The sequence below is a fragment of the Pyxicephalus adspersus genome, chromosome 8, assembly GCF_032062135.1.
Source record: "Pyxicephalus adspersus chromosome 8, UCB_Pads_2.0, whole genome shotgun sequence".
Lineage (NCBI taxonomy): Eukaryota > Metazoa > Chordata > Amphibia > Anura > Pyxicephalidae > Pyxicephalus > Pyxicephalus adspersus.
This window is the reverse complement of record NC_092865.1, coordinates 19,485,383-19,498,893: the sequence shown is the minus strand read 5'-3', so window position 1 is coordinate 19,498,893 and position 13,511 is coordinate 19,485,383. Positions and strand designations below refer to the sequence as shown.

The 13,511-nt window shown below is 37.6% G+C and overlaps 1 protein-coding gene across 1 annotated transcript; it reads left to right on the top strand.

Moving 5' to 3' along the window:
* Positions 1-7,437: 7,437 nt before the first annotated feature.
* Positions 7,438-13,145, top strand: YIPF1 (Yip1 domain family member 1; the record flags this gene model as incomplete). The annotated part of the gene is given in 7 exon segments (XM_072420758.1): positions 7,438-7,563; positions 8,341-8,428; positions 9,135-9,251; positions 10,995-11,028; positions 11,682-11,745; positions 11,997-12,233; positions 13,047-13,145. Coding segments are annotated over 7 exon segments (759 nt in total), but the record flags the coding sequence as incomplete, so codon positions are not given.
* Positions 13,146-13,511: the final 366 nt, after the last annotated feature.

Genomic DNA, 13,511 nt, shown 5'->3' with positions numbered 1-13,511 from the left:
TGGAATGTGGAAGGAAACCCACACAAGCACAGGGAGAACCTACAAACTCCATGCAGACAGTGTCCTGGCCAAGATTCAAACCTAGGATGCAGCACTGTAAAGGCCAGAGTGCTAACCTGTGAGCCACCGCATTGCCCGACCTCAACCTTCGGCACAAACGACCTACCCAAAATACTAGTTATCTACATAACTACCTAATCTTCTAGGTAAGACAATTCTATCTGCAGGCTTTTTCTGTGGAACGTATCAGTGGTAAATGGTCAAGGAGCTGTAATGGAGGGTTAGGTATATGATGTACTAAATTGTAAATTGTACTAAATTAATGTACTATTATTAAACAGGATTTATATAGCACCAACATATTACGCAGCGTTGTACAATAAATAGGGCTTGATAATGACAGATACAGACAGTGATACAGTAGGAGGAGAGGACCCTGCCCAGGTGTGGTGCCTGGTACTGTCATGGCTGAAGTAGGTCACTATTAAGTATTTACATTTGCAGAATTAGGCAAGCAATTTTGTTTTTATAAAAGGTTATCTTTATATTCAGCTCAGTTATATATTTTTACACACCAGGTACATTTAGAAATGTTATAAACCTTCACGTTGTCCCTGGCACTGCAGTGTTCTTTAGATATACCCCTGTCATTCACACTGATATAATATACATTCGCTCAGTACTTTCATCCCCTCCATCAACTTTCACACTATGTAAAGTCACGTGACAAAGATCCGGTTCTTTCAGGACACAGCTGACTGGACCATCAAAAGGGGGCGTAGTCTCAGAACTCTGCGCCTCCATTGGTTGCGGAATGTCACCTGACCAAATCGCTGCTTTTACTTCCGGCAACAACTGGAGCTGTATGGTGACGTGACCCCAGCTGTAAGTGTATGTGCCGGGCTGGCTGCGCTCTGTACACACCAAACCTGTCACACAGCCCGGCCGGGTGTACATGGGGGGAGAGCTCGGCTAGTCATGTGTTTATGGCCGCTGCTGAAGCTTCCAGTACCGGTTTATTGTGGATAAAAGCTCAGGAGTTGTATTGTGTGTGGAGGAATCTAGCATGACAGGCAGAAAACTACTACTAGTACTGTGCAGGCCTTACTAATCCATTGCTGGCATCCAGGGTCCTGTATTTTCAAGGATTGGCCCTGAAGGGTTTCTGTCACTGCCAGTCTTATGGGGACGACAGGAAGTGGGGGAAAGAGGAAAGAAAGGAAAATCTTCTGGTGACCACCTAATTACCCCCACAACACACTTTTAGTTCTTGTGACAAGTAACCAGGCATTTAACCGTCCCTCACATCATGCAAATCTGTAGATCCATTGTAAAATATATAAATGTATGGTTGTGGTGGTGTGTTATTGGAAGTACAAGGTGGAAGTATTTGTGGGACTACAAGTGTCAGGAAGGGTTCAAGAAGAACTCAAGTTTTAATTTTATTTTGTGACTTTTAAAGCGTACCTAAACTCAACAATTTCACTTTACATAAAAGTGTGGGCAACTTTTATTTGTAATAGAAAAATGTTAAGTGCAGCACCTCCCCTTTTAGTGTCGATCGTGTTTAGTGTTTAGTGTTAGCTGTGGGGAATGGGAACGCAGAGCCCCCCTTTATGTAACGCTATGGGTGCTCCCTCTGCTCATGCTCTCATCTCAGGGACATTTTTCTCTATTAACTTCCTTGGCGGTTCATTTCTGTCCGGATTTATATGTCTAAAAGCGGTACATTTTTCATGAAAATTTATTTTTCAGTATAATATAATAGTATGGGTATAATAAAGTTTGAAACACAAAATCATGTCAAAATAATAAATTTATTAATAAACTTTGACTTGATTTTGTGGTTCAAACTTTATTGTGCTCATACTAATATATTATACTGTAAAATACATTTTCATTAAAGACAATGTACCGCTTTTAGACATATAAATCCAGTGTATTGCATTCAATACAGTTTTTTTGGACGTAGCCAAAGGATGGGATCAAATGGGCAGGACACTGGAGGACACCAGTGAGACCAGGTAAGTCTTTATTTTTAATTTTTTTAGCTATTTTTTTATTATATTTTTTTACTGCTATCGGCTGTTTTTCTTTAACCCGAGCCATACTCAGGGTTATCATCCAGGTGGTTAAGGGAAAGAGATGCTGATCTCACGCATGCGCAGTGGATCGGCTCTTATTATTTTTCTTTACAGCAAGCTACATCACCCGATCTCGCACATGTGCGACGTGACAAGAAGACCAAGGAAGGAGATGAAAGAGAAGACTGAAGATGGCGGTGCCTGGTGCTCCCTTAGTCGGGTTGCTAACTTCATGTAAACTTTGCACTGAGAATATGTCAGTTAGCATCTGTTAGGTCAGAAATGACAGCCTTCATACATGTGTACCTTCTCCAGCCTTGGAGCTTTCATTAATCAGGCCCATTGTCTGTCTGTCATTTGCAACCCCTATTTAATGTACAGCGCTGCGTAATATGTTGGTGCTATATATATATATATATATATATATATATACAATTTAATACACTGGGGAATGCATTTTTTGTTGAGTTAGATCTTGTTACTTTTACACTTGTTACACTTGTTTTTTTACTAATTTTTGGGTAGTGAATCCAGAAATGACCCCAGTTTTTTGCTATCATATTCAGTTTTTACAATACAGGGTACCCTCCATTTTTCAAATCAAATACATACAAATTTTACATACAATTAAAAAATAATTAAATAATAACATGAATGTACTGTTTATTTAAATTTCTTTTGTTCATACAAAGGATTTTGTTGTTACTCTGACATTTTTTTACAGTAAAACATTTAAAAAATTATTCGGTTAAGCGGTTAAAGGTAAGGCTTTACGTTAGTTTTTCCAGGAGTGTTCAGTGTTAGGACAATCCTGCCAGATGCTCCAACAATAGTCAGCCATCATATGTACATTCCATCTACCCTGATACCGTCCTTCCATGACCTTCACATCTTGTGGAATCGTTCACTTTGCTCATCACTGACTGCACCAAGGTTTTCCGGGAAGTTAGAAAGATGGCCATGCAGAAAATGCACCTTGATGCTCATATTGCAGCCAAGCATTTTGTAGCTCTCCAAGAGTTTCTGGACAATTTCTGTGTATTTATTTGCTTGTATGTTTCCAAGAAAGTCCTTGCCAATGGCTTTCAATTATAACCAAGCATTCTTTTCTACTTCTGACATTGTCCTGATGAAAGGTTCATCTTTGATGAGCTGCCGAGTCTGTGGACCATCAAACACACCGGTCTTTATTTTTTCAAATTACAGGCTAGGAAATGCCAAAATGAGGTACTGGAAACAATCTCCTTCAGGTGGCAAAGCTTTAACAAACTGCTTCATCAGACCCAGTTTCATGTGCAGAGCCGGGAATATAATAATCTTTCTATCAACAAGTGGCTCATGTAGAATGTTTGGATCACCTGGTTTTAGGGCAGATCTTGGAGGCCAATTCCTTTCCACCCAATGCCTCTCACAAGATCTGCTGTCCCACATGCACAGATAACAGGGATACTCGGTCTATCCGCATTTCTGACCAAGAAGGAAGCATACCATTTTAAGGTCAACACCAATTGTGTTGGTGATATTGCAACAATTCAATGACTCTCTTTTTGTCTGCATATTCTTCACAAAGAGAAACTGAATGGCCAATTGAGACTGACACAAATATATTGCCATTGTGAAGGAGGACACTTGTTAAGCTCTGCTTAGAGCTATCGATGAATAGTCGCCATTCAGTTATGGATTGGAATTCATAATTTCTCTATTGAACCAAGTATGTTATGGCAATACACAAAGCCACTGTCAGTTCTAAAGTACTGCAGAAATGCAATTTCTCTGGTTCGAAACTACGATATCTTCATTCCTTTTTCAAGTACGTTTTTCTCACGCAGTCTTGATGCTAGGAGTTCTGAGGCCTTCTTCAATATTCCCAAATCACATGGCAAATCACTAAACTCATGCTGATCAAATCCCTTAAGAACAGAGTCCTCTTCAATTTCAAACTCTTCATCATTGTTGTCACCTAATTTATCACCATAATCATGTTCCTCAAGAGAGTAGTTTAAAGAAAATCGGCACTGGGATTTAATCTGAATAAGCCACTGGGTGTATAGCGGATGGTAGACTAGGATACTCTATGTTCCATTTATTTTTCTTATTATATCCGGAAGTTTTCACAAAACAAAATAACAGTCCCTGAAATGATCTCCTGGCTCTCGCCAAACCATAGGTATACCAAATGGCATCTTATCACGTGTTCCCTTTGTCCACATCCGTAAACCCTTGATACACTGTTTGCACGCCTTATGAGGGGCCCAAAACTGTCTTGATCCACAAGTTTAATTTTGAACCATGCCAAATAGGCTTGTTCTACAAATGTGCTGATTTTCCCTCTTTGACTGGAAATGGTAAAACTGCCACATATATAACAAAATGAATCAGGGTTGTTTAGGCACTTACGATGAGAAACAGCAGAGCCAGGCATGATCTGAAAAGAAATACATGTGTAAGTAGAAAAATTGATTTTGCTTATTCACTACGTAGAGCAGCACACAACCTCTGATCACACTGTCTTGTATGTAAATGAATAGCTTATACAAATCCACGATACAGTAATCGCATTACTATAGTTTTCCTGGAGTCTTCAGAATCAGAATACCTATTTTAGTGTAAATAGGCTTAAAAATTTAAGTCAACAAACAATTTGTTCAAATTTGTTCCCTAGTGTTATTAATAATGATAATATTAATAAATGGAGGCAATAATGCAGTTTTCTATTCGGGTTGTAGGTCATTTTTAATTCTCATAATTACAACTTCTTGTTTCAAGGATATAGTACAAGCAATCTTAATGTATATCGAGTGACACACATTGCCTAATATTTTTTGTATTTTATATATTTTGCAGGATAAAATTGACACCACCAAATATTGGGTGAATGGCAGCCACCAGTGATCTTAAGTTTCAAGGTAAACCCTAAGCTCAGAATCTTTTACTAATTTCAATGTCTTTTTTATTTGGCTCATATTGGACAGAATATAAAAAATATAAAAAGTAAACACTTTGTTTTAGATCCTATTAATTTTGGTATGAATGAAACATATTAAAATTTTTTTATTATTTATTCACATATCACAATAATGCTCCTGCATAGAACAGTGCAGTGCTTTATTATTATTATTATTATCATTATTAATAATAAACAGGATTTTTATGGTGCCAACATATTACGCAGTGCTGTACATTAAATCAGGTTTCAAATGACAGACAGTGACACAGGAGGAGATGAGGACCCTGCTCCGATAAGTTTACAATCTAGGAGGTGGGGGAAGTAACACACAATAGGAGGGGAGATATGTAGTGGTGGGAAGTAGTGAGGGTTTTATGAGACAGAAGAAGATGGGTAGACGAGTTTGAAAAAATAGGGTTTGAGTGCTCTTTTAAATCAGCAGAAAGTTGGAGCAAGCCGAATACGATGAGAGAAAGACCATTCAAGGGAGTCAGGGCAGCTCCATAATAGTCGATTTTTGAAACAAGTGTACAGATCACTTGTACTACAGACATTCCACGTTTCTGAAGGGAATGGCCTCTAAAATACCCCAGCACAATTTTTAAGAGAACTGGATCCCTTGTTTGGTCCACAAGGATCTAAAAATCAGGGACATTTCAGGAAAAAATCTAGCATATTTTAGCTTTCATCTTTGGTTCCCCCTTCTTTGCTGCATCTCACTTTAGAAAGGCCTAAGTCATATAAAAAATATTTAAAAGTAACATCTATTAGTTCCCTGTAGATCAGAATCTGCCCTTACCTACTAATTGTATCAGGCACACTACCATCTACAGGCTGCAGTGGTTTCTGAAAACAGAAACAATTTTTTAACAAATATTCAAGCTGATCTTTTGGTTTCAGTAGTTTCAGTCACATATTGAAGCAAGCTAGAGTTACTTAGATGCACACCTGAGCTGCAAACTCATTCTGGTCAGTGATTCAGAAGTAATTAAGGCCAAGAATCAGAGCACTGGGCAGAGAAGCTGTACTTTTTAGAACCAGATAAGAAATGGCAGTTTACACAATCTCTAAGTTTAGGCCTTCTTTCATGAGGACAGTAGCAGCCAGTGACAGTTGGATTTCAGTTATCAGCTGTGAAAAGTATCATCTGGTAGCTTTTAAAGGAATCTGAATTACTAATTTATAAATAGCACCAGGCATTGTGTTGAAGAACATTAATGTTCAGATTGTGGGTGTGAAAGATTTAAATTTTCTCAAAATCTAAATCTGATCACAGGCAGCCTTTGTAAAATAACCTGTTGTTTTTTTGTTTTTTTTCTTGCCTCAACATCCTACATAAAAATAAAGGGTGAGGGTTGGGAATAGACAAAACTGAAGGAATACTACACATCTGTGTGCTCCTGACTTCCCACTCTAGATTCTCCTGTCTCCAAGTCCTAATGCTTACCTGTAGATTTGATGGGGCCGATGCCTAATGCTGGAGAGAACAGTAATCTGGCCACTTGTCCCAGGCGTAATTTTTTTCCGTTGCAGTTTGGTAGATCAGTGATTTAGAAACACATGAGCACAAAATCATGATATGATTCACCTGCCACCAGTGCTTTGTTTTTCATCTTCTCAAAACCGGTATGATCGCTTGTGGAGATGAGGGTTTGTTGCAAAATTTGATAACTACAATTTTTCTAGTGAAAAAACACGAGTTTCTTAATTGCTTTACTTTTTTTTGTCAGTGGCTCAGAACATTAAGACTGCATCTTGATAGCTAAGAAGCTAAAATGTTCAGGAGGGGGAGAAAACAGCAACAGGAATCTCCCATTATGTCTGTCATAGGACGTTTGCTTTAACTTAAATTGTTATGGTGGAGTAGGTAGAGCAACTTTTTTATCCATGGAGATCAGGTATAAGGATTGTTCTAACAAGTCTTAATTTTATTGCTGTGGGAGCCTAATACTGTCCATTTTACATTGGCTTCTAAACTTGAAATATGAACAGTGACAACTTCAAAATCAAAATATTTTTATTCAATCTATTTATGAAAGTCTTCAATCAGTACAAAAATACTATATCAGGAAAAAGAGAACAGTAGCATAAAGAATAAAGTCAAACAAAGAAAAACATTGACATCCATACAAGTAAATCCATATAAAAAAAGGAAAAAAAGCATAGTAAAATACCACAATAGTAATCAAACCAATAAAAGACCCCCTCCCCCCCAATCAGGTGATAGGGAGATGTAATGTTATTGATAACTTATAAGACAAGATCAAGAAAACAGCTCCTAAATAATAATAGTTTAAAATATCCAAACAACATGGGTCATCAGAGAAATAGGACAACAATAAATTTGTTTTATCAAAAACTATTTTTTAGCGCTTCAGCGGTGTAGTTGTTACAGTTTCTTCATGAAAATGTTTGCAGTTGGTTTGGATAACTTTTGTTTTTACTTTTCAGCTGCTTGCTGGGCAGAAGAAAATTGCCCCCTTCTGGACATTTGAATATTACCAGACGTTCTTCGATGTTGATACTTACCAGGTGTGTAGGAATGTCCAGAGTCAGCAATTATTGCAAGGGTAAGGCAAAATATACACCCCGCTGTGCTCTCTTTCCTTCATTTCTTTTGGGATCTTTCATCTTCTGTCGTTCATGGATTTGCCAGGACAGACACATAAACGACTTTGTACAACCTCTGTACACATGTGAGATTCTTGATGAGCCAGACAGCTCTTATCGTCCGAGAATCATCTGACATGTGTAAGTAGCCTTAAGCTGCGTACACACCTGCAATTTTTGTCGTTGGAAAGGATCTTTCACGATCCTTTCCAACGACAAGGGAGTGCACGATGCATGAACGGTGCTGTACATACAGCACCGTTCATGCTCTATGGAGAGGGGAGGGGGAGAGCGACGGAGCGGCACCCTGCTGCGCGCTCTCCCCTTCCCTTTCATTAGGATCGGTTGTCGTCCATCGTCCGTGGATCCGGCAGGTCGGTCTTTCGGACGATGGACGACAACGACTGTACACACGGCAGATTTTCGCCCAATAATTGTCCGATGCCAATTATTATTATTATCGGGCGATAAAAATCTGACGTGTGTACGTAGCTTTACTCTTTAATAAATTTAATTTCTCAGAAGATATCACTCACAAAAGGAATATATTGTTTTTATTGAGTTGGTAGGCCTATAGACTTGTACAGTGGGAAGCATCAGTAAAACACATCAATTGTTTTTCACTGCTGAGCAGGAAGTGGAGTATAATTATGTAAGATTGATAAGGTTATTTATTATTGGTATGACACATTTCCACAGGTTCTGGATAGGATAAAAGGCTCCATCTTACCAATACCAGGAAGAAATTTTGTAAGATTGTATGTCAGAAGCAATCCAGATCTTTATGGTAAGTTTTTACTTCATGTCATAATTCTGTATATTCTTCCAGAAGCATTGCATATTACATTTTGGTGGGATTTTTGTTACTGTCAAAAATGAATGTGTATTTGATCAGTAGTACCCATAATACGTCAATCTTTATGTCTGAATGCACTTGAAGCCACACACAGTGCGAAAGGCTATAAATGCTGTCTGTACCAGCCAATAGTACAAAACATATAGTGGCTTACAGATGGCACCCATTTATATTTTGCTGCATAATGTGTATCCAATGCAGATTTTCTTTAAAATACCCTCCCTGGCTGTCATTGATGGGTCGGATGTCCATTTATGCCTTCCAGCCACAGGAGTCCACTCCGAGTATGCTCCATTGTCTTATGGTGTTAAAACTTACTTATGTGGATAGTGTTTGCCTAGTGGATCTGGTATTTGGCTGCTCAGGCCTAAGCACATATATAATATTTTCCTATTGTTTGACTAATATTTCATTTCAGCCCTGCAAGATCACCCAGGTTCACCCATGATAGTCTCTCCTCTCCAGTCTTGAAGAGCTTTATTAAATCAGTCTTATTATCTCTTATCCATGCTTTTGAATGCTTTGATTACATAAAGACTTTCTTTTTATAAATCTTTACAGAAGATGTTCCGTTATGATGAAATATTCTTGCATTTACTTTGTACTAAATGTAAAACAAATACTTTTTCTTTATAAGGTCCTATCTGGATATGTGCCACCTTGATTTTCACAATCACCATAAGTGGGAATCTTTCCAATTTTTTGTTGCACAGAGGAGAAGCCCAATACCATTATGTGCCTGAGTTTAGAAAAGGTTAGTAATCGTTATATTCTTTTCCCCATCTGTAAATGAAGAGCCATTCCCACGTTGCCATAGATAGATCTAAAGTATATTAGGATTCTGATTGCATGCCTAACTTCCAATTAACTTGGCTTTTAGTTGTAGAATGCTTGAAGTCAAGACCAGTTCTATAGTATAGTGTTTCTGCCAGGAAGGCAAGTAATATTTTTTTTCTTTTGTAACAACCTTTAATTTTTTATGCTGTTTGGTTACTGACCATGTTGCTTTTAAGCTGCTTTTTTGCACTATTTATAAAATGGGATTTGCGGTGGTGCCAGGTTGTGTTATTTTACTGCCAGGCTACAGACTATTAAGGTGTCTTTAAATAACAGGAAAAATGTGGAGTGCACTGAGAATAGGATACTGCACTGATAATATAATAAGCTATGCTTTGGTGAATAGATATGTTATGTATTAAGTACAGTCCTTACCATTTTTATTGTAAGGGATGTTTCATTGAACCATATCTTCAAGTATCCGTGCAATCTTTACCATCTTGTTACGATGGATGCACTAACAAACACTGAAATTACTACTTCCGGATCCCAGTTTCTATGCTTACATATCCAAAAGCCTATGAATTCAGTCACATGACCTGTACTAAAAGTAGAATCAATCAGTCTGAACTTCTATTAGCCCCTAAAGCAAATATCATATTACCAAACACTTAGGTGTCTTTTTTTGTGAGGAGTCCCAGGGAATAATGGAGCAGCATTTTCTTCTGCAAAAATTAAACGTTGGGCAGTTATAAAAGTTTATTAATGCAACACTGTTATCATTATTACACCATGAAAAATGCTTTTTGGTGTCCCCAGTACAACAGGAAATGTGAAAGGACAAAGCAGAAGGGAGAGCTGATTGGGAGTTAATCTGCTGTCAAGAAGTGCAGTATGTTGATATGAGGCGAGGGCAAAATGATAACTTAGCTCATCGCTATTCTGCTTTTCCTTTCAATGTCCATTATCAGGTTGAAGGGATTGGGGCAGGTCCAGGATGACCTGGCCTTAAAGGAAGTGGGTTGGATAATGCTAGCATAGCCAATACTAGCTACTTGTTTGGCTGTGATACTTCTTCAAGTATGGTGGCTTTAGCATTGGTTTACTTTAAATCATGTAGTTTACAAACATAGTTATCAGACATTGTATTAATCATGTTGCTAATGTTTTACCCATTTTCTAAATCCTCTCTTAAATATCCTAAAGATTAAAACCTCTGTGTCATTTAGAGTTCACTTTCTCATGAAGTAATGAGCCACTCCTGTTTACATTTTTTTGCACAGCTTGTCAAGCAGCATCTGATCTATCTTCATTCTGAGCGTTTCTTTGGTTAAAGGATCTTGGTGGTGCTTCCTGTACAGTAGGGACAATGACACAGACATGGCTGTCAATATTCTAGCAGATCCAGTTAATTTCCACCGGCACAATGGTCATGGCAGAGACAGTCATGAGGGTAGATACAAAACTTTGTGTATAACAATTAAAATTAAGGTCAGCAACTACTTAATGGTCAAGCCCACTAACACCAAAGATAAGGGCCTCTGTTTTTCTATAACTCCAGGACTTCAGTGGCAAAAGCTTCTGCCCCTTTCATAAAAAAAGGAAACCTATATTTTAATATTAAAATTTTCATTACAATTTCATTAATCTTCCTTATTCACTAAATATTACTAGTTCTATGTAGGAATGTACCAATTTGTGTCTTTTTTTTTTCTTGCAGTCTTGGGTTTGCTGACAGAGATGAGTGATGGCTGGTTGGTTAGCTAATGTTGTTGCTATTTATACATCCAATGCAAATTTTATCTTCTACCCTGTTTTTAAACAAATAATGTTAAACTATCACTTTGCGATGTTGTTAAGCTAAGAAGAAATAAAAGATAGAAACTGTATATTGTGAATCCTTTGTTATCTGTAGCACTCATCTGTGCATGTCTTTTTATAGCAATAAATGCCAATAGCAGAAAAACAAGTTAGGTAGTGCTTCTAAACGAGATGTAAATGGATGATGGCAAAGTTTTTTTTTTTTTTTTCTTCTGGGTTAATACTACCTGGAATAGAGTCAGACAAATGCTTCTGGTTTAGGCTAGTTGTCTATTTACATGCAGGGAGAATGTGTAAACATTAGCAGGAAGAGGGCTCAGGTGAGGATATAGTATTATAAGAATGTTATAATACTATATGCTAAATTACCAAGTAGAGATTTATTGCCACTCAGTTTACCTTTTTCTGAGTTCTTTGTAATCATTCAAATTCAAGTGATCACAAGGATGCTAAGATTGTACTTCCTGAATCTTGAGCTTTGCAACTGTCTCTGTGCTTCCCAATAATCACTTTCAATCTTATAAGACTTAAAAAAAAAAAATCTTTATTTTGACGTGAATTTGGGAAAAGCTCTCTTTTTTCACAGGTACAGGGGTAATCAGATTACAGAAATACAACCAAAAAAGCAGTGGTTGGACTGGAACAAAACGGTAATGCCTGGATGGAAAATGTACTGTGTAGGTAGCCAGGTTCAACATATAAACAATATAAAATCAGAACACACCTACTTTTGTTTTCTGTTGTCTGCATGCCATGTTCAGGGTTAGGCTTTTATTTATTGCTGATCAAGTTGGAAAATGTATTTGGCCAACTGGAAAGTTACAGGTTGCCTAATAAGGCTTGTACTAGTCTATACATGTCCACCAAATCCTATTGAACTATGACACCTAACACTATATTCTTTGTTACCAACTTCATGTCTTTCTCTCTGTCTTCTGTCTAATTGCCTTTACAGGTCCTGTGGATTATACACTCTGAAATTCTGCGCTGGGTCCTCATGTCCTTAGCCATGTGTTTGTCTGGAGCTGTGCTCATGCTCACATTTTGGCCAGCTGTACGGGAAGATAACCGAAAAGTTGCCATCTCAACCCTTGTGGCAATAATGCTGCTCCATGTACTGCTGGCAGTTGGTTGCGGGGTAAGAAAACAACATACTGCCCCAGGGCAGAGTAGTGTTCAAGGCATGAGACTGATGAAACATGATTGAGTAAAGTCATTATAGGCAAGTTGTAAAAATCCAATCTAAATCCTTTTATTAGAATCTATGCAACCGCTGTAGAATAATATTCAGATTATACCCCGCAAAAAACACAGACCCCCCCCCTTGTTACCGGACAATGAATGTTAAAGCAACACAATGATTAGGTCACCTGTACACTTTATGCTATCAACATGCGCCTGTGCTGCAGCACACCTTGTTGTCTTTTTGTACTGCGTCTGTCTTTACCTCTCAAAGAGCTCCTGTAAAGTGCAGTAGACTGCAAAAGGAAGGTGCCAAACCAATTGCACTGCTGGACTTTAAATGGACTCTGGTTCTGCTATTCAGTAACTGTCCTTGAAACACACCTGTACATTCCAGAATTTCTAGCACAGGCATGTGATGCCTTTATTTTGTCTAAAGGAAAATAATAATGGTTTAGGGTCCATTTCCCTAGCATTTTTTTTTTAACTGTTTTACCTTTGTGTATATATTAGATTGCAGAGTGCAAATATGGATTCCACAAGTAAAATTCTACAAAGAGAGCACAAAGAGCCTCTGTATTATAAAATAGAGCATATTTAGTGTGGAGTTGTAAGCCAGTGCTCTTAGGATCCTGAAATGGATGGGTGTGTTTTGTTTGTGTTGTTGAAAATGTCACTGTAAATTTTAAAATTTTGTTACCAGTATTTTTTTATTTTATTTTATTTTTTGTTGGAAACGCTTAATTATTTTTCTTTTTACATTTTAAAGGAATATTTTTTTGATCAACCAGAAGTTGACCACACTCTGCAGCCTGTCCCCTCTGTAATCAGCACAACAAAAGGGGAATTACAGAATCACTGACAAAAGGTAATGTGTTCAATCTGATAGAAAAAAATCATGAAGCACCGTGAACTGTACGTGCATATGTGAAAAAGTATAATATTAATTATTATTTAGGAATAAAAATAATCCTAGAACATGGCATACATTTCACTTTTGATTGGATTGATACTAAGATAAATGATGGGATTAAGTGGATTTGAAGAAAACCCATCTAAGACAGATTTCACTTTTACCCTTATATTGTAAGCTGCTCTTGTAGCTCATGGGCATTAAGGCTGCCTACTGATGAACTGATATTCTATTGAGAAGGCAGGGAGATATCTGGCTGTTCTCTCAAGTGACACATAAGTGCAGGGCCTATTGTTTTTACTTTAGAACTTTTGATCCTTC